The sequence below is a fragment of the Ammospiza caudacuta genome, chromosome 2 (genome assembly GCF_027887145.1).
Source record: "Ammospiza caudacuta isolate bAmmCau1 chromosome 2, bAmmCau1.pri, whole genome shotgun sequence".
Taxonomy (NCBI): Eukaryota; Metazoa; Chordata; class Aves; order Passeriformes; family Passerellidae; genus Ammospiza; species Ammospiza caudacuta.
Genome location: NC_080594.1, coordinates 26260546 through 26282503, shown reverse-complemented (window position 1 = coordinate 26282503; position 21958 = coordinate 26260546). Strand labels below are relative to the sequence as shown.

General features: G+C 38.9%; 1 protein-coding gene across 1 annotated transcript in view; it reads left to right on the top strand.

Annotated features, from left to right (window-relative positions):
• The window catches only part of NME7 (NME/NM23 family member 7), an 88719-nt gene that overhangs the window by 44847 nt on the left and 21914 nt on the right, over positions 1–21958 (top strand). The window contains exons 8-10 of the mRNA XM_058822702.1: positions 3881–3945; positions 4745–4813; positions 8443–8544. Of these exons, the coding sequence (XP_058678685.1) occupies positions 3881–3945; positions 4745–4813; positions 8443–8544 (236 nt within the window). The remainder of the gene's footprint in view (positions 1–3880; positions 3946–4744; positions 4814–8442; positions 8545–21958) is intronic.

The following is a 21958-nucleotide window of genomic DNA, read 5'->3' as shown; positions in this document are numbered from 1 at the left end:
GACCTTACCACTTGGCAGTAAAGAATCAGATTATTTCATTATACTATGAAGCAAAATTGCATTTCAAAATGTCAGAAAAAAGCATTAAATTAAATTTCTACTTATAGTTAGTGATATGTTAAGCACCCAGTACGGGTTACTTTTAGAAGTATATTACTGGATGAGGTGGATCATCAATCTGATCAGTCATGGCAGTTTTTGTATTCCTGTCAAAAACCCCCTGATGTTCAAGAGGAATTATTTTTAATTATTGGAAGGATTTAAAAAAACGACATATGGAGGCTGAGATGAGGAATCTAGTTCTTGCCTTGATTTGAAAGCAGTTTGCTATCTTGCCTAATGAGCTTTTGTCAGAGGAATGGTTAAATTAGGAAACAGGTCAAGAAGAAAGGGAAGAGAATGTAGCATTCCTATTCCTAGAGCTGGGAATGAGAATGAGAATTCTCTTCTAGGGAAGAGAATGTAACATTCCTATTCCTAGTGGTTCATAGTTCACTGGGACTGAAAGCTCCCCAGTAGCACAGCTGCTGGGGCTCATTGATTAAATGACTTGCATTAAATTGTTTTATTTTATCCCAGTGCATAATTCTGCAAACAGTGGTAATATTTTTCAGTCTGATGTCTTCCCTGCTACTTTCTGTTTCTTAATGAAGAACAATTTTCAAATACTGTATGTTGTAAAGCAACCAAGTCGTATGATATTAATGTAACTGATGAAGTCTTGGTACTTTGTAATTTTACCTGATTAAAATATATTGGAAAATTATTTCTGTCTATATTGGAAAACTATTATGTCCTGTACTAGGTTTGTAGTAATATAATGCTGCCCAGAAGACAAGAAATGTGTGCCCGAGCTTCCTTTCTTTCACTCTTTTTTCTTGGATTAGTGTTAAATTCCCTCAGTTGTATTTAGTAATGCTTGGGATTCTTTTGTGCTTTGTGACTGAAAACTTATCATAACTGGTGCCTAATATGTGGCTTTGATTTGTGTTCTTACATCACATTTTAAACATCCACTGACCCTTTTTGAAGGGTCCTTAGAAAGTTGTTTTTTCACTACAGATTTGGATTTTAAAGTTGAAAAGAACTGTTGAAAGCTGCTGAAATGGCACTCTAATTAGCTCATATTTTCCTGAGCCTTATCTGCCCCCAAAGAAGAGGATATGTCCCAGTTCAATCATGCAACTAGCTGAAAGCCTCAGACAGATCCCAGGCTGAGCCTTGAGCTTGCATTCTTCTATTGCTTGGGGATTGCCTTTGTGCTTTTTGTTTCTATTTTGGTTCAGGTAGAATTTGAAAGGAAAGTGTCCCTAGGAGAAATGATGTGTGGATTTCCTAAATTGGGACAAGGCAGAGCAAGTCACTGGATCTGTGGATCTGCGCTGCCACTGGCAACTAGCTTACGCTCTGCTGCCTCAATTCCCACATCCTGGAAGTGGAGCTAGCATCCTGCTTTGCAAACATAAATGAAATCTCATGGCCTTTCTTCCTCAAGGCACTTTTAATTTTGTGGGTGAGGTGTCTATCTGTCTGAATGGTGACACTAAGTCCTTTGGTTAAGCCTTTTGGATGTTGAAGACATGAGCAATCTGTCTGGAGCAACAAAGTGCTCTGCTGCTCTGATGAGTGAGAGTGAACTCAGAAATACATTGGAGAGGAAAATCTTGATAGATTTATCACAATTATTAAAGAAACCTTGTATTAAAGACCTTTATGCAAAATACTTTCCTACTTTCATTCTGTTGTTAAATACCTTCCTACTTTCATTTCTATCTCCTCTCTACACAAGATATAGGTCTTAGTGACTTCAGTAGACAAACAGTCGAGAAAGCTGAATAGAGTCCGCCTTTTCTTCTCTTATACATGGATTTTATTTGTAGGTTGTAAAACTGCTGAAGACAAAAGTTCTGTAAAAAGCAGATCTCCATAATACCCCCTAAGTTGATGTATTTTAATTAGATGCTTGCTGGCTTAGAGTGCCTATGCAAGTTGCCTATTCTTGACTGACTAAGTGTAAAATGGATATCTGTCAGGCAAAGCAGCTGTCTCTAATGTTTCTAATAGCTTTTTCCCTGCAAGTGAGAGTGACCATTTATCTGCCAGTGCCTTGTCTTCATCTTTGCTGATTTCTGGTGAAGCAGTTGACCAGAGTGTTGTCTTTGAAGTTTGAGAATGAGGAAATGTTTATGCTGTGTCACATATTTAATTAGTTAATTAGTTAAATTCATTTATTTATTCAATTTATTTATTCATTTCCTGAATGATTCCCAGCCAGTCACTTGATCTCTTTACAAACTGCCCATTTATCTCTGAAAACAAGACTGAAGGCTCACTGCCTCAGCGGAATCTGTGTGCAAGCATCTAAGCTGCTCAGCCTTTCCAGCAGAGTGGACAAAAAGAAATCAGAGTTCTGGATTTTTTCTCTGATGTGGTCTTATATTTCCTGGGCGAACCTGTCCAAGACCCTTCATTTTGTTGTTGCAATTTTTTTTTTTTTAAATCTTAAAAAATGGGTATTTTTTTAACTCTGGGTTCACAGAAGTGAACTTTCACCAAAACATGGTGGAACAGTATAGTGGGACAGGAACTGTATTTGCCTCTGCTTGTTTCTATGTTCTATAAATACAAAGAGCTGCATGGACTGAGTATGCACTGAAATCTCAGATATTCCCTTCAGTAGTTGGAAGATTTTTGGAAGAAATATGCAGTGTTTTGTAGAGGGAAAGCTTTTCTACACAAACTTAGTATGAAAATATGGTAGCAAATACTTCAGAGACATGCTTGGGTTTTTTTTTGTTTTCATTTTTAAATACAATTTTGAAAGCCTTTCAACCCTCAGTGTCATTTACTCAGAGCTTCCACTGACCTTTTAATGTGGTAGGAAGCTCCCCAATCCTATGCCACAGGTAGGCTGTATCTCAAGCATGCTATAGCTTCCATACTAGCTTTGTTTTATTCTCATCTCCTAAATTTGTGCAGTGCTAAATATCCTGAAATTTAAAGACTACTTAATAAAAGGATCTGATGACCAGGAGTCACATCTGCTGTAATAATTCGTTACAGCGTATTCTTCTGTGATTAACTCTTTTCTAGATAAATGTACAGATAATGTGTTCTATAAAAAAACAATGATTCTGTGAAATTCACTCATACAGAGTACTGTGCTTGGCTGACATAATCCATAATCTCCAAAATTGCCTGATCTTATAAGCACGGGCAAATCTAAAATATACATTCAGTGGAAAATCAGTGGTTCTTGTTTTCTGAAGTTCCATGTTTTGTTTTACAATATCAGTCAGTCTTTGAGGATGTGTTCTGGAGAGAAAAAGCAAGCAGTATCATCAGCAATAGCATATTTGTGAGCTGTAAACTTTGAAGGAATAGGTTACTTTGCACTAATGTGATTTTCCCATAGAAGACATTAACTCCTGTGCTAGTTCATTGGCAACATTTGTTATCATCCTGCATTGTTTCTGGCTTAAAGTAAGACCTGCAAAAATAAAATGACAGCTGGTGCTCTGAATTGATGACTGATTAGCATCAGTATTGCCAGTGGGTCTTCATTAAAAATATAAATCTTGGTCTTGCAGCAACTGGGTGTTTTGCAGTTGATCTGAGAAAAGCAAAGGCCTCGCTAATTACCTTTTTTGGTAGAAATTATTTTCAGCAGCTTCATGGAGTTTAATTATTTGAAACCATCAATGTGTAAGCTCATATAGAACATAGAATGTATGAAATCCGCCCTGTTCTCTGCTTCCTCTCAAGCATTACACAAACACTGTTTTTTCAGTTTGAGAATAAGCAGTATATTGGCATAATACCTTTCAGTTGTAAAATCTGCTTTTTGACATTGAATGCTGTATTTTCCATGTTTCTTCAGGGCTTTCTGGAAAGATTATAAAAGCCATCCTCAAGGAAGGATTTGAGATCTCAGCTTTGCAGATGGTAGGTTTCCTTTTGTTTGTTTTTATGATAAACGGAAGTTGGAGTAGTGCTGTATGCATGTCATAGTGGTGCACAGGTGTCTTCCTGCAGTGTAAAATCCTTGTGCAGGCTGTAGCAGTGTTTTGGAATTAGCATTGTCCTGGTGATATTTGTGTTTTAGTATCTGACTGATCAGATAATCTGTTTCTGTTTGCTTGGTGACCTTGAACCAAGACACTTCACTTCCCTGTATCTGAGTTTCCCCATAGTTAGCAGGGGAGGTAATTATATCTGTCTCTTCCAGAGCAATTTGAGATATCTTTACAAAATGTACTAGCTAAGATTAATTAAACTATTTTTAATATCCTTCCTTATTTTTTTAAAAAATATGTATTAGTATGAATTACAGGGAATGCTTTTAAAGGTACTTTAGGGGTTTTGACACCCTGAATACCTCAGCAGTTAAAGGGATTTGGCACAGAGATTGTTCCCAAGAGTCCTGCACTTCAGTTGTGGTGAAAGTCTCAAGACCTGACATTCTCCTATCACTCAAATCCCTATCACAAATGAAGAATAGTGCCTTTCTCAGTGGGATCAGCCAACGCTACATTGTCTACTTGTATCTGATGTAGAAAAGGTACTGTGTGCTATGTTGCCTGTGCTATCACTAAGTTGCTGACATGCTTCATATTACAGTAGTAAAGCCATTCCTTTTACCTAGTAAAAGTTAGAGGATTCTGAATGTTTGCTGGTTAAGAATGGCTGTCTATGTATTCCTGTTGTTGTTTAATATAGACTGGCTAACATTTTGGTTTTTTAGGTCAACATGGAGCGTCCAAATGTGGAAGAATTTTATGAGATTTACAAAGGCGTTGTCCCTGAATACCTGGTAAGCCTAAGTTTAACAAGAATCTGTTCAAAAATAAAATATGCTCAAGTGAGGAAATTACTACATTTCTTATTGCTTGGGATTGTGATGTGGTTTCTTTTGTTGAGCAGTTCTAGTCTGTTCTCAAATAAATAAATTCATTGTGAGAATCGTGTTATGTGTGTCATAATCTAAGACAGCCTTTAATGAAAATTGTTCAGCTGAGGAATTTGTAAAATACAACAGAGTCATGTCCCCAGCTTCCCCCAGAAAAGTTATTTTATTGATATTGAACTATGAGACTCCTTCACACCTGCATCTTTATTTGATTGGATATTGTAAGAGTGGCTTGGACCAAAATACATATTTATAATTTTATTTACAATGAGGCTGCTGTGTTGGAGGCTGTCCTAATGGCATTTTGAACTATTCTTTGGTTTATTTGTCATATATAAGTCATTTGACTTATATATAAGTCAATATGACTTTCATAAATATTCAGAAAATTTAAGAAGTTTGAGATATGCTGTAATCCCAGTGGACATCTGAGACTCTCTGCAGTGTTATGATTTCTTGTACTGTCATGTAAAACTTCCTGACTGCAGATAGAACAATGGGAATACAGGAAGATGAGCTTGTATTTCTGGATCACCTTCTCTCAGAGGATTTTGGTTCATTTTACTCAGAGTAATTTTTACTTTACTGTTCTGTTGCAAATTATCCTTAATTTTTAAATGGTTACATTATTGTAAGTTTTCTACATATTTACTAATATTACTCTGAAAATGAAATTTTAATTATTTTTTTCCTCCTTTATGATTGTTCAGTCTATCTTATTTCAACAATGTTTGTATATTTGTCAAATGGGTTAGGAGTGCTGTTAATTCACTCTCAGATTGGGGAATACTCATAAAGTGTCCTCTGAACATAATTTTTGACAAGTACCGAAGGGAGATTGGGCAGGCATACTTGTGGGTATGTGGCAGAATTTAAAAACTGAAGTATCTGACCAGTATTTCAGGGTCTGAGGAGTCCTGTAGTGCTGCAAATGTCTCTGCTTTGAACAAAATGGGAAATTCTCTGCCATTTTCTGCAGCTCTTGGGCTGCACAATCTCTAACCCTCTAACAAGTTGCAAATTTTAGTTATATAATTAAATTGAAGAGTTACTCAGAGGGGAAGGTGACATTTAAACAAGGTAAGTCAATAAATAAAATGCGTTGTAGGTGATGTCAAGAAAAGTGAGATTCTGGGGCTCCATCCTGCAGGTTATATGTGCTGGATTGACTCAGTTGAAAAGAAAATCAAATTCATATTTTCATGCATTCAATATCTGAAAAGTAGGAAAACATAGAAAAGCTAATCATGATGGTAAAAGGTTCTGGAGAAGGCACACATGGGAACAGCAATGGATATTGCAGTGCAGTCCAAATAGGAAAGTGTGTTACAAAATAGGATATTGGAGAAAGAATATGACCACTTCTATATGTGACTCAGAACCATCTGTTTTGATCTAAATTTTATTTATCATTCCAAAATAACTCAGCAGAAAAGATACTAGCATCCAGAAATCCTTTTAAAAAACCGTAGTTCCATTTCTTCTGGTTATTTCTTGTCAGTCAGATAAAGGTTTGACATTGTATTTAAAGTATTCTGTGAAAAGAGAAAGCTGTACAATTGCCCAAAATTTTAGCTTTTTGAGCATCTCCTACATGGGATTTTACATACTGTTGCTTAGTTTTTGTGCTGTTTTGCTTTTATTTCCTACTCTAGCCAGAATAGAAAATGGGGAAAAAGAGGTGAGATTATTTCAGCTCAGAATCCACTTTGTTAATCGAAAATCTTTGAACTTGATCCACCTCCAGGAATGGTTCTGGCTGACCACAAACCATGCTATTTGATGAATAGTTTATTCAAATTTGATGTAGCTGTAATAGGTGCCTCACCAGACATATGTTGTCTGCTAGTTAGACTCAGCTCTGGACTTGATGAGGCTGTGTAAGTAGATCAGGCTTGTCTGACACAGAAGCACCTGCCTCTGTGCTGTACCTGGTGGCATCTGGTCTTCAGGTCTCAGCTCTGTGCAGTAACGAAGGAGTCAGGAGTCACTTCGGTCATGTTGTTCACTGTTGCTGGTGGGATCTTTGTGCTGAGACAGAAACAATAAAAGAGGGAGGAACTGTTTACTGTTTCTTAGCAGAATGAAATATGTGCCTCTTTGACCTGTTTTGAACAGAGGATCTGTTGGTGATAAAACAGTTTTTGGAATTAAAATATTTATTTACGTTGTAGAGCATGAAGCTAGTCTGCACTCCTTCCATGTCCTTAAGGAATACTTCTACCTAAATTTCCTAGGATCTGGTTGATGATAGAGGCACTGGATAAAATTCAGAGTGGGGAGCTTAGGCACATGTTCTCAGTATGGAATCCAGTATGAGCATAGTAGCTTTTGCAACAGTGCTGCTTTACTCATAGTCATTGTGTATTTCTTTTCTGTCAGAATTCATAGAAGGAAGAGAAGGACTTAGTTGTTGTTTTCCTTCTGCTCTTTCATCCACTCTGTATGCTTTGCCATGGTTCGTCTTTGATCTGCCTGTGGCTGGTGGGCATGATTGCAGAACCTTGTTAGTCCTTACCTATCCTCCCTTACTTTCTGTGCATGTTTTGCCCTTTCGTCTTTCCTCGTTGGTTTTGATTCCTTTAATTGTCTTGATTTGTTTAAAACTTGTCTGTCCAGATTTCTAGACAACTATGCAATTATAAGGCCGTGATTTAAAAAAGGAAGTCAGACTAGAACATCAAAATAGATTCTTTCTGCTTGTGAAACCCATACCTCTAATTAACAAACTCCAAAATGGCACTAATGCCCAGGGTTATTTTAAGCTTATGAAAGCTAAGACCCATCTTCATCACCCACACAGAACTCACAATGTCTCTTTACTCTCCTGGAGACTCCAGGGAAACAGATGATTTCACTGTTACTGAGATCCTGGTATTAGTACATCACAAGAATGTTGCCAGACCCTTTCCCTGACAGGTTGTGCCACAGGGACAGATACTGTTGGCTTGTGTGTTTCAGCTTCTCCAGTAATCTGTGAGGAAATGACAAAGAGAACCAAAAGCTCAGGAGACATTTTAATGACTTAAAGCCATCAAATGAGTATATGTTTAAGAACAGATAGGCTGTGTACTGTGCTTCTGGTAGGGAACACTGCAAAGTACATTGCTGCCTGTGGAACTGGCTGAACGTAGCGTGATTTTCCAGGTTTAAAACCCAGCAAAGTACATTCCAGTGATTCAGTCCAGTTTGACAAGTTACGAGACACTGCCTTGGAATCTAGGTCCAGATCAATAAGGATGTACCTACAAAAGAATTTAAAGTATTGTGGATGCAGTTTTATGCTATTCAGAATCCTGTTGAAGCTGAATATCCAATTTTTCTCAATTTTCACCTTCTAAACCAAGTAGCAAAATGGAAAACATTTCTTTTGTGGTGAGTACTAATGGTATCTGTTGAGTGTCCTCACTTTCCTAAATGCGTGTTTCTTAATTGTTCGTGTCCTGTAAGTTTGGGCCTTGTTTTGGGGAGAAATGCATCCCTTGCTGAAACCCAAAGAGTTCAACTTTTTTTCTGTCTTCTTTCTCTTCCAGGAGATGGTTTCAGAGTTGTGTTCAGGCCCTTGCATAGCAATGGAGATTAGACAATTAGATCCTTCAAAAGTGTTCAGAGACTTCTGTGGTCCTTCTGACCCTGTAAGTACTTTCTTGAGGGATAAATAAAGCATAAAAAATTGATGTGCAAAGTGAATTAAAATGTCTAAGTGTGGTATAGCTGCCATATGCCTGCTGCATTCATTAGAAATATGTCAGTATTACCTTATTATAAGAGGTCAAACACTGACCTTGGTGGACTAATTTGCAAATCCTTTAGCAACCCTTCTGATCTTACCTAAACCAGATTATAAAATACTGTGATGACATTTATGTGAAAGGAAAGCTATCTAGGCAAAAATCTCTGTTCAAGAATTCACAAATATAAGAATGCAAAGCTTCAGAGCCCTGCAATGAACAGTTATTTCTTGTGGATGCTAGTGTGATCACATGTTAATTCACTTCAGTCAGTGGCATTCTCCTAGGATGAAACTGAAAGAAAAATAGGTTCCTTTGATTTTTAGAAGGAAGCAAACAAAAAAGTGTGTCAAAGTTCTCATACCTGTTTGCTTCTAGCTTTTGTTTTTCATTTTTTGAGGTGTATAATTACATATGTGTAATACTGTGTGCAGTTTGAAGACAGGTGTAAGTACTGTCTCAAAAAGTTTGCAGATTTCTGTTAAACAGTGAAGGCTGCTCTACACGCAAGAAGAATGAGGTGAAAGGCACAATGGAGGCAGTGAAGTCAGGGCTTGTATGTTTTTTCTTGTTATTATTTAATGTTTTAGTGGCAGACTTGAGGCAAGTCATCAATCTTCTTGGAAAATAATCACACGAATGTTTGAAGGGGAGAACAAGTTATTCGGGATGTTTTTCTTCAGATACAGAGTTTTCATTATAGAAAGCACAGGTTAAAGGCATTATCCAAACTTTTATTGCCTTTTCTGTTTGGTAACATTCAAGTATTTCCCTACCGGGTTAGCATCTTGTAAACAGAGCAAAAGCCATTTATCTGACTAAGTTTTAACTGTAGGATGGTATATCAGTAGTAATGTACACAAACAGTGGTTTCAGTTTTGTTTGAAATTCCATGTTTAAGGTTACTGGTCTTTAAAACATTCAAAGATACAGTCATTTTATTTGGGCCTATTACATCCTTTTCATGTGTCTGCTTGTTTAATACCTGATAAATTAAAATCAACGTATGCTTGCAAACATCACAGTGGCTTTTATTTATGAAAGACAATTGTTTCTATATAAGGGGAATTTCATTGGTTTTCCTTACTCACATGAAAAACTGTAATAAATATACAATATGTGTAAGCAACTATTGATGAGCTGTGGGACTGAGGGATGTATAAACTGATGGGTTTTCTGGGTAACAGAAGAAAACCACAGAGGGGGGAACTAATTTCCTGTCTCCCAGATCTCTTGCTCCTCAGTGACCTAGTGCTGCTGTTTGTGTTTCCCTGGTAATGGTTTAATGTCTGACTTGTGAAGTGAAAATGAGTACCTGCCTGCTTCTAGTGGAAGCACAGGCTGTAAGTTTTGGACGCTGACTTCAGAGCAGTTCCACTAATGGTATGTTTGGAAGACAGGCAACTGTGTTTTATTTCTGTGCACTGTTTTCTGTCTAAATTGCAAATTAATTGATTCACCAAGCACATAAAGCCTATGTACAGTAACTGCAGATGCTGTCAAGACTAATCATTGCCTGAAGTTAATCTGTCTCTTCAGACAGTGTTTGTAGCTTGTCCACGAGGATAAAGGGGCTAAGGTATCTTGGCTTTTGTCATTCCCAACTGGAATTGCCAGAGAAGCTCACACCTGCGCTTTGTGGTTACAGTATTTGTCTAAAATAGGAGTAGCAGAAACCATAACAGCAGTTTCATTACCGAAAGAGGTTATATGCAGACCATGAAGATAATTAGGACTTGATTGATGTTCTAGTGGTTAAGGAACATCTAAGTGTCATGAAAATAGTGCATTATCATTAAGAGATCTGGATCTCTTTATAGCTTGTCTTTTTACATATGATATATTCTGATGTGTGTGCAGTCTGTTCAAAAACACAGGAGAAGACCAAGTTCACTACAAAAATGGACTCATTTGGGTCACTTTTGCTCCTGTTACAGAGTACCTTATCTGCCACTGAAATCACTGTCATTGCTTTCAAGGCAAAGTGCTGTTTGAAGTGACTGAAGGTCGTTGGAATTTGACTTATATAATGAATCTTTGCCAATCACCTGTTCTGTTAATTATATCTTAAATACATAACAAATGTAATAATTACTTTGTGGCACATCAGATATCTGAATCGGGTGTGAATGTTTGTTAACATGTCTGTTCTTGGTTTTTACAGGATGTATATGTTTTAAGAAAGAATTAGAATTCTTCTATTTTGAGGATTAGACTTTATTAAGATAACAATTTATAACAAGTGTATAATGCTAAAAATGAACTGGAACTCTGGACTGCTTTCTATAAGCGGGTACTAGTTTGTTAGCACTGCAGGTCAGTAAAGCTCTCTGCCAAAAATATCCTTAATTATAAACCACCTTATAAATAATTTATTAAAACCTCCTGTGTGGTAGTAGGGAAGACAACTAAACAAAAAAACTGGTTTGAGGCTCTTGGTAGTCATGTGTGAAGACCCTATCATACCTGGAAAGCAGGTGATGAAATAAAGGTACTTCTCTGGAAAGAGCTGTGCTGAACATGCTCACTCCCAAAATTACTGTGGTCTAATTGAAGGGTTCAGTGTGGCAGATTTCCGGCTTGTGGAACACTTGTCCCCAGTAGATAGTACCTGCAGTAGGATATATGCCTTTCTGCAGATCCTGCTTGCTCCTTGCATCCTTCTGGTATGCTGGCACTTTTCTGCTGAGTGTCTGCCTGGCTCACTGTACTCTTGGTGTGCTGTCAGCCTCTTTAATCACAGCTCATTCTTTTGTGCCATTGGTGGTCACACCTCAGGCCTTTCTGTAGTCCAGTTGTGATGCTTGTTCTTGTCTTCCAGTTGCATTCTCTAGTCAGGTCTCAGGCTCCTTCTATGCGCCTCTTCCTCTCTGTCCTGGTTTGCCTCTGTGGCTAATATGTGGGCCTTGGAAGTGGAAGGTTCTCTCCATATCTGCTATAATAAACAGCTGTTTACTCTTTACTTATTTTTGCAGTACCCCTGTAAAAGGCCAGCAGTTATACTGATGCCCATCTTGAAAATGTTTATTTGCAATGTTAATAAGAACTGTTTAAAAAGGTGTCTGAATGTCACACAAGACTGCAGCTTTTCAGGAGGGGAGGCATCATCAGTCTGCTATGCACACAAAACTTTACGTTTTGAAATGCTGACATCCAGATATTTAAATTACAAATAAGAATGGGGCTTATGAAATGACTTCAGGTCCCACTGATTTTCATGGTGTGTCTGGATCACTTAAGCCCTTTTTTAAAATACACTATCAAATCTTACTATGCAGGTTCTTAAATTACATATTTTTTTGCTGGATGTTATTTCACTGTGTTTCTATTGGTGAAGTTGAAAAGAAAGGAAAAAAAATTGAAAGGAAAAAAATTTTTAAATTTCATCTATGACAAAGAGGTAGCTGTTCTAGAAAACTAGGAAGAGAACTTTAAAAGTTAATTAGATCTGATTCTTACAGAACACGTGTCTTTTCAACTTTCAGTACACACTATTACTTGCAGGTAAAAGTTACTAACTGGACCAAAGTCTGACAGAAATGAAGTTGTGTTTCTCCTTCATTGTAAAGAAATGAAAATGCTTGGAGGGGTAGGGGTAAATGCAGCATGGTGTGCATTATGAAAAAAAGCTGTTTTAAGGTCAGTAAGGAAGAAAAAGAAAGCAACCTATTCTGCATTGATTTGGCTTGCTTTAACATGGACCGGGTTGTAAAGTCTGTAATGGAAAACCTTGGAACAAGGGGAAGGTGGCCAGGGAATCCTGTCACCACTTGAGTTTGCTGGCATTGATATTTCATTTCACTAATGTTTATATATTTTGGGCCTCTGGAGCAGTTAGAGGCTTTTTGTTATTACTTAGGTCTGAAGCTACAGCTTTAGTTTTCACATCTTTGTGCAGCTTCTATATTGAAATAACTGCTTGGTACCATTTTGTCATGGAGTTGTCAGGATGATTACTTAGTATTCATAAAACACTTGAAAAATGCTGTAGAAATTAAGGTGGGGGTTTTTTGTTTTGGTTTTTTTTTTTGAATTTTGTTCATATGCAAATTAAAAAGTTGGTTATAATACATTATTCCAAGAGTCTACATCAGCTACATGTTCCTGGCTGACTGCATAAATTTTAGTATTCCTAAGAGCTTTTAACTTGGAATTGGCAGTACTCTAAACATGACTCAAGTCCCTTCTGTTGTGAGATACTATTAAAGTGGTGGGGTGTGCTGCAATATTTCTGCATCCTGTGGACTGAAAGGGGATTTTCATACGCTTGCTTTAAATCCTAACCTGCATTCTTTTTACATTGGGGATTTGTACCTCTAAGAGTAACAGTGTATCAAGTCATTTGTACTTTTGCATGAAAGAGCTGAAAGGGAGATTAGATGGTTAAAACAAAGCAGTGAACTGAAAGAGCTGGAGTCTGCTTTAGCTCCATTCCTGACCTCACTGTGTGACCTTGGACAAAAAGTTCAATATCTTTCTGCCTCAGTTAATCACATCAGTTAAACAGGGATAGCTATGAGCCAAAGAGCACTGTTGCTGTAAGATTTTTGTTTTTATAGACCTCCTGTGAATCTCTAGCAGTGAAAAACAGGTATATGTGAGGCCTACAATGTTCATGTTCATTCCTAGAGCTACATTATCAGCACAACATTTTCATAGTGCATCATATAAAGAATAGTTTAGTGGAAGATGTAAAGGAATATAAAGGCTATTTTTGAGCTTCCAAGTACTTGTTTTCTGTTAATACCTCTATAGCTATTCCAGTGTGGATTCTCCCTATAGCCTAGTGAGCCCTGATGAGAGTGTTGACAATGAAATACATAATGTCTTTCAAGAGAAATAAGATTGTTTTAATCTAACTCTTTATTGAAGAAAATTTTAATGTAATTGATAATCTGCTCAGATAGTCTGAGTCAAGTAATAAAAATAAAAACTTTCATTCAGATGCAGACTGTTACTAGCTTGAGTAGTAAACAGACCAATCAATACCAGTTACAATACCCTGCTGTTTAAGCCAGCAATAGTAAAGACATGATTGAATTGCTTAGATGTTATTTAGGGTCAATCATCTGACTCTGTCCTTTCAGTTTTTAATTTCTACATTAATTTCTCCAGGTCTAATGAGAACGTGTTCTAGACAGAGCTAAGGCTCTTAGTTGGGAGACAGGGTAGTTTTTATCTGCGGAGGTGCATTCTTCCCTCTAGTGCAGCCCCCTTTTTCTGAGCTGGCACTGCTGATTCCTAAACCCCAAGGTGTCTGTAAGTTCGGGACTTCTCCTGCCTTTTTCCATGTCACCTGTTCGTGCACAGGCAGGGGATCTAGAAGAAAGGAAGTGCTGAGATAGCTGTGCTCTAATGACTCATAGCTGTAATGTGACTGCAACTAGGTGTTGTCACCACTGTTTTAGACTGTCCGTATATTGGTGTATGATTTGAAATTTACCTCCAGCAGTATTACAGTTTCTTGCCAGAAACAAGCCTATGTCTGTGGATGCCAAACACTGCACCTGTGGCAGTGAATTGCTTTCCCTGGTTTAAAATGCATGGAGTCTGCACTGGCTGCACCAGGAACAAAACTCATAATTATTTGTTCTTCCTCTCAAAGCTCTGTGTAGCCCTGGGAGCAGCTGAGAGTCAAGAATCCAATAAGTAATTTTTACAGGCATGAATTCAATGATCATAGTAAGTTCTCCTGATGTCTTTTTTGCTTCTGAATATGTACTGCAGATGTCTGGCAGGCCTTGATACCCACCCTACCCCTGCTGCCCTATTTGCTTTGATCACATGTATATGTCCTTTGTAGTGGCATGGATGATCTGCTCACAGTTTTGAAGTGACCAGCTTAGAGCTGTGTTTCTTGCCAACTGTCTCCTCCAAGCCGCTCTTTGCAGGTGATGGGCAGGCGTTTGATAGCAAGAGGGATTTCAGCCCCAGGGCAGTATGTCTGTGTGCAAAGATTAGAACAAAAATCAGAGCAGTAGTAGTGGAGGAGCCCTTTACTTGCAAGTGGTTTGCTTTAGATGTGGCTTGTTGTTGCCACAAGGTTGCTGTCATATGATGGCAGTTCAGTGTCATGTGGAGCTGGAGCTTGTAGGCTCACTTTGATTCTTGATGGCTAGATTGAAATTTGCTGTTATTAGTGGTGACTGACAGTCTCCATCAGGAGACTAAATATTGACAGAGCCCTCAAGACCTAACTCTACTTTAAATCCAGTATGATTGAGGCATGTTGGCAAAGTTACAGTTGGAAAAAAAACGCTTTTATCTGCCACTCCTTGTCTGTGGCTCCAGCGCTACTGAACTTGAATGTGTTATCAATGCAACTGTTGCTGCCTAAACACATCCTGGATATGAGCTCACTGGACTTGAGTTCAGTGGTCCCAAATTCGAGTAATCTGCTAAAATAGTTAATAAAAGATAGTGCACTGTCTATTACCAGGGCCACTGCCACCACAGAGGCATGATACTGGAGAGTCTGCTGCTTTTGTCCTCTGGAGAGAAGGTGTTTGTGCCCTCTGGGAGAGGGCTGAGAGTATATTTGCATCTCATTTCCAGTTGCTGCAATGCCTTTTTTTATAATTAGTTGACTACCAAAACCCCTCTAGCCTATGTAGTAGGGGGTTTTTTTTGGAGTTTCTTCTACTACCTGACATTATGATATTTTAGTATCCTCTGATGACAAGACATGTTTTAAACTGATTTCTGGACATTTGCAGGAAGTTACAATATTTTGTCAAAGATTCTGTATGTCCTTCTAGAAAGGAGCATCAGCTTCAGTGTTCCAATCTGCATTTCTGTCTTTCCCTTATGTCAATCTATCTCTGGCTTGGAAATGTTTCTTTCGGGGTACCTCTCACCTCGTTCCAGGCTGGAATAACTTGCCCTCTTTTAGCAATAGGAGTGAAACTTAACATGAGCCCAGAGACTGAAGGAAAGCAGATCTGTGCCACAGAGCATTTACAGCATTGGTTACTGATCTTCCTTGACTTGCTGAACTACCATGGAGATCTCCTAATTACTCTCCAGAATGGCTAATGTGCCAGGATGTCCTGGAGCTGGATGTTTGGGCCTTTCCCAAAAAGTGTCACAGGACCAGCCATTTTGGTAAGGGTTTAAGCTGCACCTAGAATATTTACTTTTTAAGAAAACTCATTTTTTTTTTGGTCAAGACCTTGGTACTGATCAGCTCTGCAGACACAGAAGGACATGTAATCTGATCTGAAATTACAAAGACTAATCGCATCTGTACGTAGGTGGGAATGAAGACTGAAAGACTGGCTTAGAAATCATAAAGGCTCCCTTTGCACTCAGACTGAGCACAAATCAAAGAAGTAGGTGTGTGTTATTAAAGAATTGGTTATTTTAAGCAGCTGTGATGAACACAAGATTCTTATAAATGCTGTAAGTTACATAAATTTGTCTATTCTGCCTTGAGGAGGTGGAGTTTTTCTGATTGCGCAGAGTTTTGGTAATAACTATCCATCTGTAGGTCTTGTTCTGCAAAATGAATGCTTCCACACCCTGTTTGCATTGTATCTTCCTGGTAATGTTCTCTCCAAACTTTGAATAAATGCCATGCTTCAGCATAGTGTTACTGATTAAGTATCTCATACTGATGGCTCAAATTTTATTTTAAAAGTGACCACACAAAGTTTTAGAAATGCTTGCCTAGTTTCTTTCAGCATTTGCTTGGTTTGTGTCTAAATAATACAAAATCAATATATCATATCTTTGTTGTATCTCTGCTTAGGTATCTTAGATGGATTAAAGGGAAAAGTTTTGGTTCCCACTACTGTAGAGAAAGAGGTAGGCTTCTAACATAGCCGCTGATTATGTGATACCAGCCTAGTATAGACAAATATACAATGTAATCCTGCACTGGTAGGTTGATCAAAGGTAGTCTGCAGGGTTCTCTCCAGGACTTGTTTCTCACAGCTGCTCTGGATTACAATGTGATTTACCTGGCCTGTGGGAGGGTTTTAATACTGTTTAAAAATAAGAGTGTATTCCCCCTTATGAAAAGTCTTTGTCAGTAATACAAATAGCTGATCATCAGAACTTTTAGATTGTAGTGTCCTCCTGCAGTCAGAGGATGTCTGTCTCCCTTTCTTCTCATTTTTTTAGTATTTTTTTCTCCCTTCATTTTCCTTTACACTGTTCTATTTAAGGTTCTGCTGTAGTTGCAGAGGTTCCTAAGAATAGATTAATTAATATATTCAGTCCATAAAGGCAAGGTGAGAGCCTTTTTGAGAATATGATGGTTCTGGGTTAAATTTGTGGTTGTTTTCTTTGCTTCCATTGTGTTCTGTTTGGTTACAGCAGACGGCAAATCACTCTTTTACCTTGGACAGCAATGTTTTTGATATATAAAATACCAGAAAATGAATATTCAGGAAAATAAACCAGCTTATATCTTCATTTTTTCCTTGCAAAAAGGGAGCAATGTTTCCAAAAGATTTGGCAAGTTCTGAGGTCATTCTGTCTGGGAAAGAAAATTATACTATTACCACATTAAACAACTATTTTCCCCTTTGGTTTCATAGCACTCTGGTCATGGTGACCTTGTGTGTTTGTAGAATCTTTGATTTGAATAGATTAAGAGCATTTGCTTACATGCATGCCTCAGGTTTTTGTTGACTGTAGATAGCCTTGTCCTTTACTAGAATTCATCCCAGCCTCTAGTTGGAACATATTGGTTATGTTGTGCTGTTGCAAATACTTCACATTATGAGGTAATATGAGTGATATTTCATTTTTTAAAAATTAAGAAAATAATAAAGGTAGAATGTGGTAGAACAGCAAGTGCTTTTTCTAGAGCTCTGTAGATGGCAGTTAGCAAGAGTGAACACAGAAAGCTGCTTGATGAAATTGTGCAAGAGAGAAAGTTATAGCCATGTTGAAAAAGGGCAGTAGAACAGTTAACTTTTCCACACAACTGACGCCTTAAGTTTTAGCTTTCATGTTTTCCAGATTCTGTACTGCATTAGTATATAACTCTGAACTTCATATAAAGTGTTAGCAAGTTCTCCTCAGTTTAGTTAGACAAAATAATCTTTTTCCAGCCCGAGAACCAAGGACACTGTTACAGCTTCAGGCTCAAAATTATAAACAACTGCGAATTGTGGAGAGCAAACTGGGAGGATGGGGCTTCATAACCTGAAGCTGTTATGGGACAATTAACCTCAATATGTAATGGGCCAAAATTTACAAAAGTGTGGAAATGTGTGACCCGTCATCCATTTTGGGTGTAACCTTAGCCAGGCTCTTGTAATGCCCAAGGTGTATTCTTTGAAGGCCTTTTTAATAAATATCTACTTTATTCCTTTAGCACTGTCTAGCCTCTGTTCTAGGTAGCCTCTCAAGGCATCACAACCATGATGATTTTGTGATTGTGAGTATCCTGAAGTCGGCTGTTACTGTCCCAGAAAGTTTCATGTTTTTCAGTCAGCAGATTATGAATGGTGAATTCCTAGAAGTACATTACTTATTTTTCTCTTTTCCTTATCCCAGAGGACTTCTTGTTCAGGCTCTGCTTGGTCAACACTATCAGTAGTAGAAGTAGTAGCAGCCAAACAAGAAGGGAGCTGCAGATCACAGTGTATCTTAGATACTCTTGATGATAAATTGTCAAATGAGAGAAATCGGAGTTATGGAGAAGATTATTGTGGAAGGTGTTGAAAAACACCTGTAAGACAATGCAGTCATTGGTCACAGCCAGCATTACTTTGTTGAGGGGAAAGTCCTGCTTATCAAATCCGATTTCCTTTTATGACAAGGTGACCCACCCTGTTGATCAAGGGAAGCCAGCTGGTGTAATCTTTCTGGATTTTGGTAAAGTTTTCGACACTGTCTCTCACAGGATCCTTCTGGACAAGGTGTCCAGCATACAGCTGGATAAACACGTCATGGGATGGATGAGCAGCTGGCTCACAGGTTGGTCACAAAGGGTTACAGTTGTGACATCAGACTAGTGACCTGTCACTTGTGAGGTTCTGCAGGGCTTCATCCTTGGCCCTCTGCTCTTCAACAGAGCATAAATTACTTGTATGCAGGGCTGGAAGGGATACTGAACAAGTCTGCAGATTATATTGAACTGGGAGGAGCTGTTGACTCCCTCCAAGGCAGAGACCCCACAAAAAGACCTTGATAAATGAGAAGGCTGGGCAATAACCAACCATATGAAGTTCAGCAAGGGAAAGTGCTGGATTTTGTACCTGGAATGGGGCAACCTGGCATGTACAGAAAGACTGAGAATGAGAAAGCAATGGGGAAAGCAGCGCCATGGAAAGGGACCTGGGGGTCCTGGTCCATGGAAAGGTAAACCTGGGCCAGCAGTGCCCTGCAGCCAGGAGGGCCAGCCCTGTCCTGGGGGCATCAGGTCCGGCATCACAGCCAGGCAGGGGAGGGGATTGTCCCACTCTGCTCTGAGCTGGGGCGGCCTCACCTGGAATATTGTGTGTAGCTCTGGTCACAACATAAGGAGGGTATGAAGCTGTTAGAGTGTCCAAAGTAGGGTAATGAGGATGGAGAAGGGGGAAGCTGTATGAGGGGCAGCTGAGGTCATTTGAGCTGCTCAGCCTGGAGAAAAGCAGACTGAAGACAGAGCTCACTGCAGTTACAGCTTCCTTGTGAGGATGAGAGGAGGGGCAGGCACTGATCTCTTCTCTGTGCTGACCAGTGACAGGACTTGAGGGAATGGCCTGAAGCTGTGTCTGGGGACATTTAGGGTGGATATTAGAAAAAGATTCTTCATACAAGGGGTGGCTGGGCCCTGGAACAGGCTCCTCGGGGAAGTGGTCACAGCACCAGGCTTGACAGAGTTCAAGAAGCATTTGGGCAATGGTCTTAGACACATGGTGTGACTCCTGGAGTGTCCTGTGCCAGGTCAGGAGTTGGATTGGCAATCCTTGTGGCTCCTTTCCAAGGCAGCTTTTTCTGTGATTCTGTATCTGCAGTTATTTTCTGTTTGAACTACCTTAATGAAGGCTTCAAAGTGGATGAAAACAAATACCGTGACCTAAGCCTTCCCTTCTGTAACAAAAAGCAGTAGTCTGGTTTCACATTTACAATGATGATGGGTATTGTTCTTGTTATTATTGTTATTATTCTTCCTCCTCTCATCAACTGCTGACGGCCAGCCTTAGCATTGTTGTGAGAAAAACTGCAACAGTAGTTTCCAGTATATATCACTGGTCTCATTGCCTGGGGATACTGTTAACTAAGCAAAAGCATTTTAGAAGCTGGATATAAAATGCTTAATTCAATTTCTGAGAACTTGCTGAATAATTTGCTGGTCTGTTTGATTCAGGCTGACATTCTCTGTTCTGCTGCAGGGCCACCTGAGCTGAATTTTTATCAGCTTCTTTCACTTACAGTATGATAGACTGTGTCTGATGTGCAAATGGGACTTCCCTTCAATACTTCTAATAAGAAGTTTTTCTTTTCTCTGCTTCCATTGATTTCCCACATCAAGGAACTAGAATGTGGCCAGGGTGGAAGATGGGTAAGCAGCAGTTCTTCATATTCCCACGGCAGCTCTCAGGTTCCCATAGGTGACCTGGTATAGTCTGAGTTCTGCAGACTGTGGCTTATCATCAGAGTGCTACGCAGGAATTACAAAGCATTACATCAAGGAGAGAGAATAGTTGAGGAACGGATCTGAGATTTTAAAGATATGAGCTGAAAGTTAGACATTGAACTTGCATTCTTGTGAATTGCGTATTTCTTTTGCGCCCCTGGAAAATTACTGTCTCACTGTCTTGGTTTCCCCACTCCAGAAAATGGGGTCCATGCTGCTATTTTCTGTTCTTTGTGTCTCTTCCTATAAGTTTTCCTATGAGATTTCCAGGCCAAGAACCATCTGTTATTATGTATAGGCACATTGGCTAATACAGCTAGTCCTGAACAGAGCAGGAGCTTTTAAAAAGTAGTTGTAACACAAACAATGAGTAATTCCTTCCATCAGAACAGGGCTGCTCACAACTGTGTAGGAAGATGGCAGCACTGCTGCCTCCAAGGTTGCACTGGAGAGGCTTTAGGGCACAAAATGGAAGGGGAAGGTCTCTCGCATTTGATGCTAAGAATCAAATGAAAATGATCTCTGGGGTTTGCAGCAGACATGTGAATTTTGTCTTTCAAGCCATCTCCATCTTCTGTTGAAGTGAATGGTCCAAAATTGGTTCAGCTTGGGAAGTCTCAGTAGAATTTCAGAGCATTTTTTTCTGCTTTGCAAAGTGTAAAGCTCCAATACCTAGACCGCTCTGCAAATGTAGAATTTAATCTCAAAAAAAATCAGAGGAAAAGGTGATTTGTAATTATTCTTGTTCTTACTGGGGAAAAATCAGCCAAAATACCTGCAGATGAAAAATAATGTCTTGCAATCTCGTAGTGACTTTTACTGGAGGCCCTTCACATATTTTGCTAATCTGAATTAATAAAATCTCGAAATATCTTTTGCAGCCTAGTGTGTTTTTGTCCTTGTTTTACAGGTGAATTAATAAATAGATTATATTCTGGGTGCCTTGGAAGGCATTGGAAAAGCATCAGTAGGACCATGTCACCTTTCAAACTTAAAGCATCTAGTAATGAAATTTACAGTTATACTGCATGTTCTGATGTCTTGTGGGGTTAATTGCTTTTCGGTTGTTAAATTTTTTGTTTTTCCAGCTTGTCAAGTAACATAAATATCCCTTATGGCACCCAGATAATGGGACAAGATAATGGGACAAGGTGGATATTTTATCTTTGTTCCTGTTTTGTGACCAGCTTGTATTTGGTATCTCAATTATCTTCAAGATTTCATCATCCACTCTAATTTACACCTCAGGTGTGTGGCTACCCAAGTTCAGCACATTGGCAATGGCAGACAGGTACACAAACTTTCTGAGCAGGACACTTATCATTAGAATCACTTAAACACCAACCAGAAGCACCAAGATCAGTGAAAATAGTGTCTTAGGCTGGCAAATGTGCCATGTGTGCTGCCCACAGCAGAGAACCTGCAGAGAGCTGGTGCAGAACCTTTGGGATGCCAGGGAGGAGGAGTGGTGGGAAGGTGCGGGAGGGAAACAGAGAGAAGCAAAGTGCCTGAGGGGATGGAGGGTGAGGAGGAGACAGAGTAGCAACTTGGACAGACTTGTGAGCTTCCAGAACACTGCCAACACTGGAGTGTGGAATATAATTTTAGGTCTGTTAACAAAACTTTTGAAAGACACAGGGCTTCAGACTGGTAGTTTGGAGGTTGACTGACTTTAAAATAAACAGAAAAGTAGATGAATTTTTTTTTAAATTTTTTTTTAGTCAGACAAGAGTAAGTTTA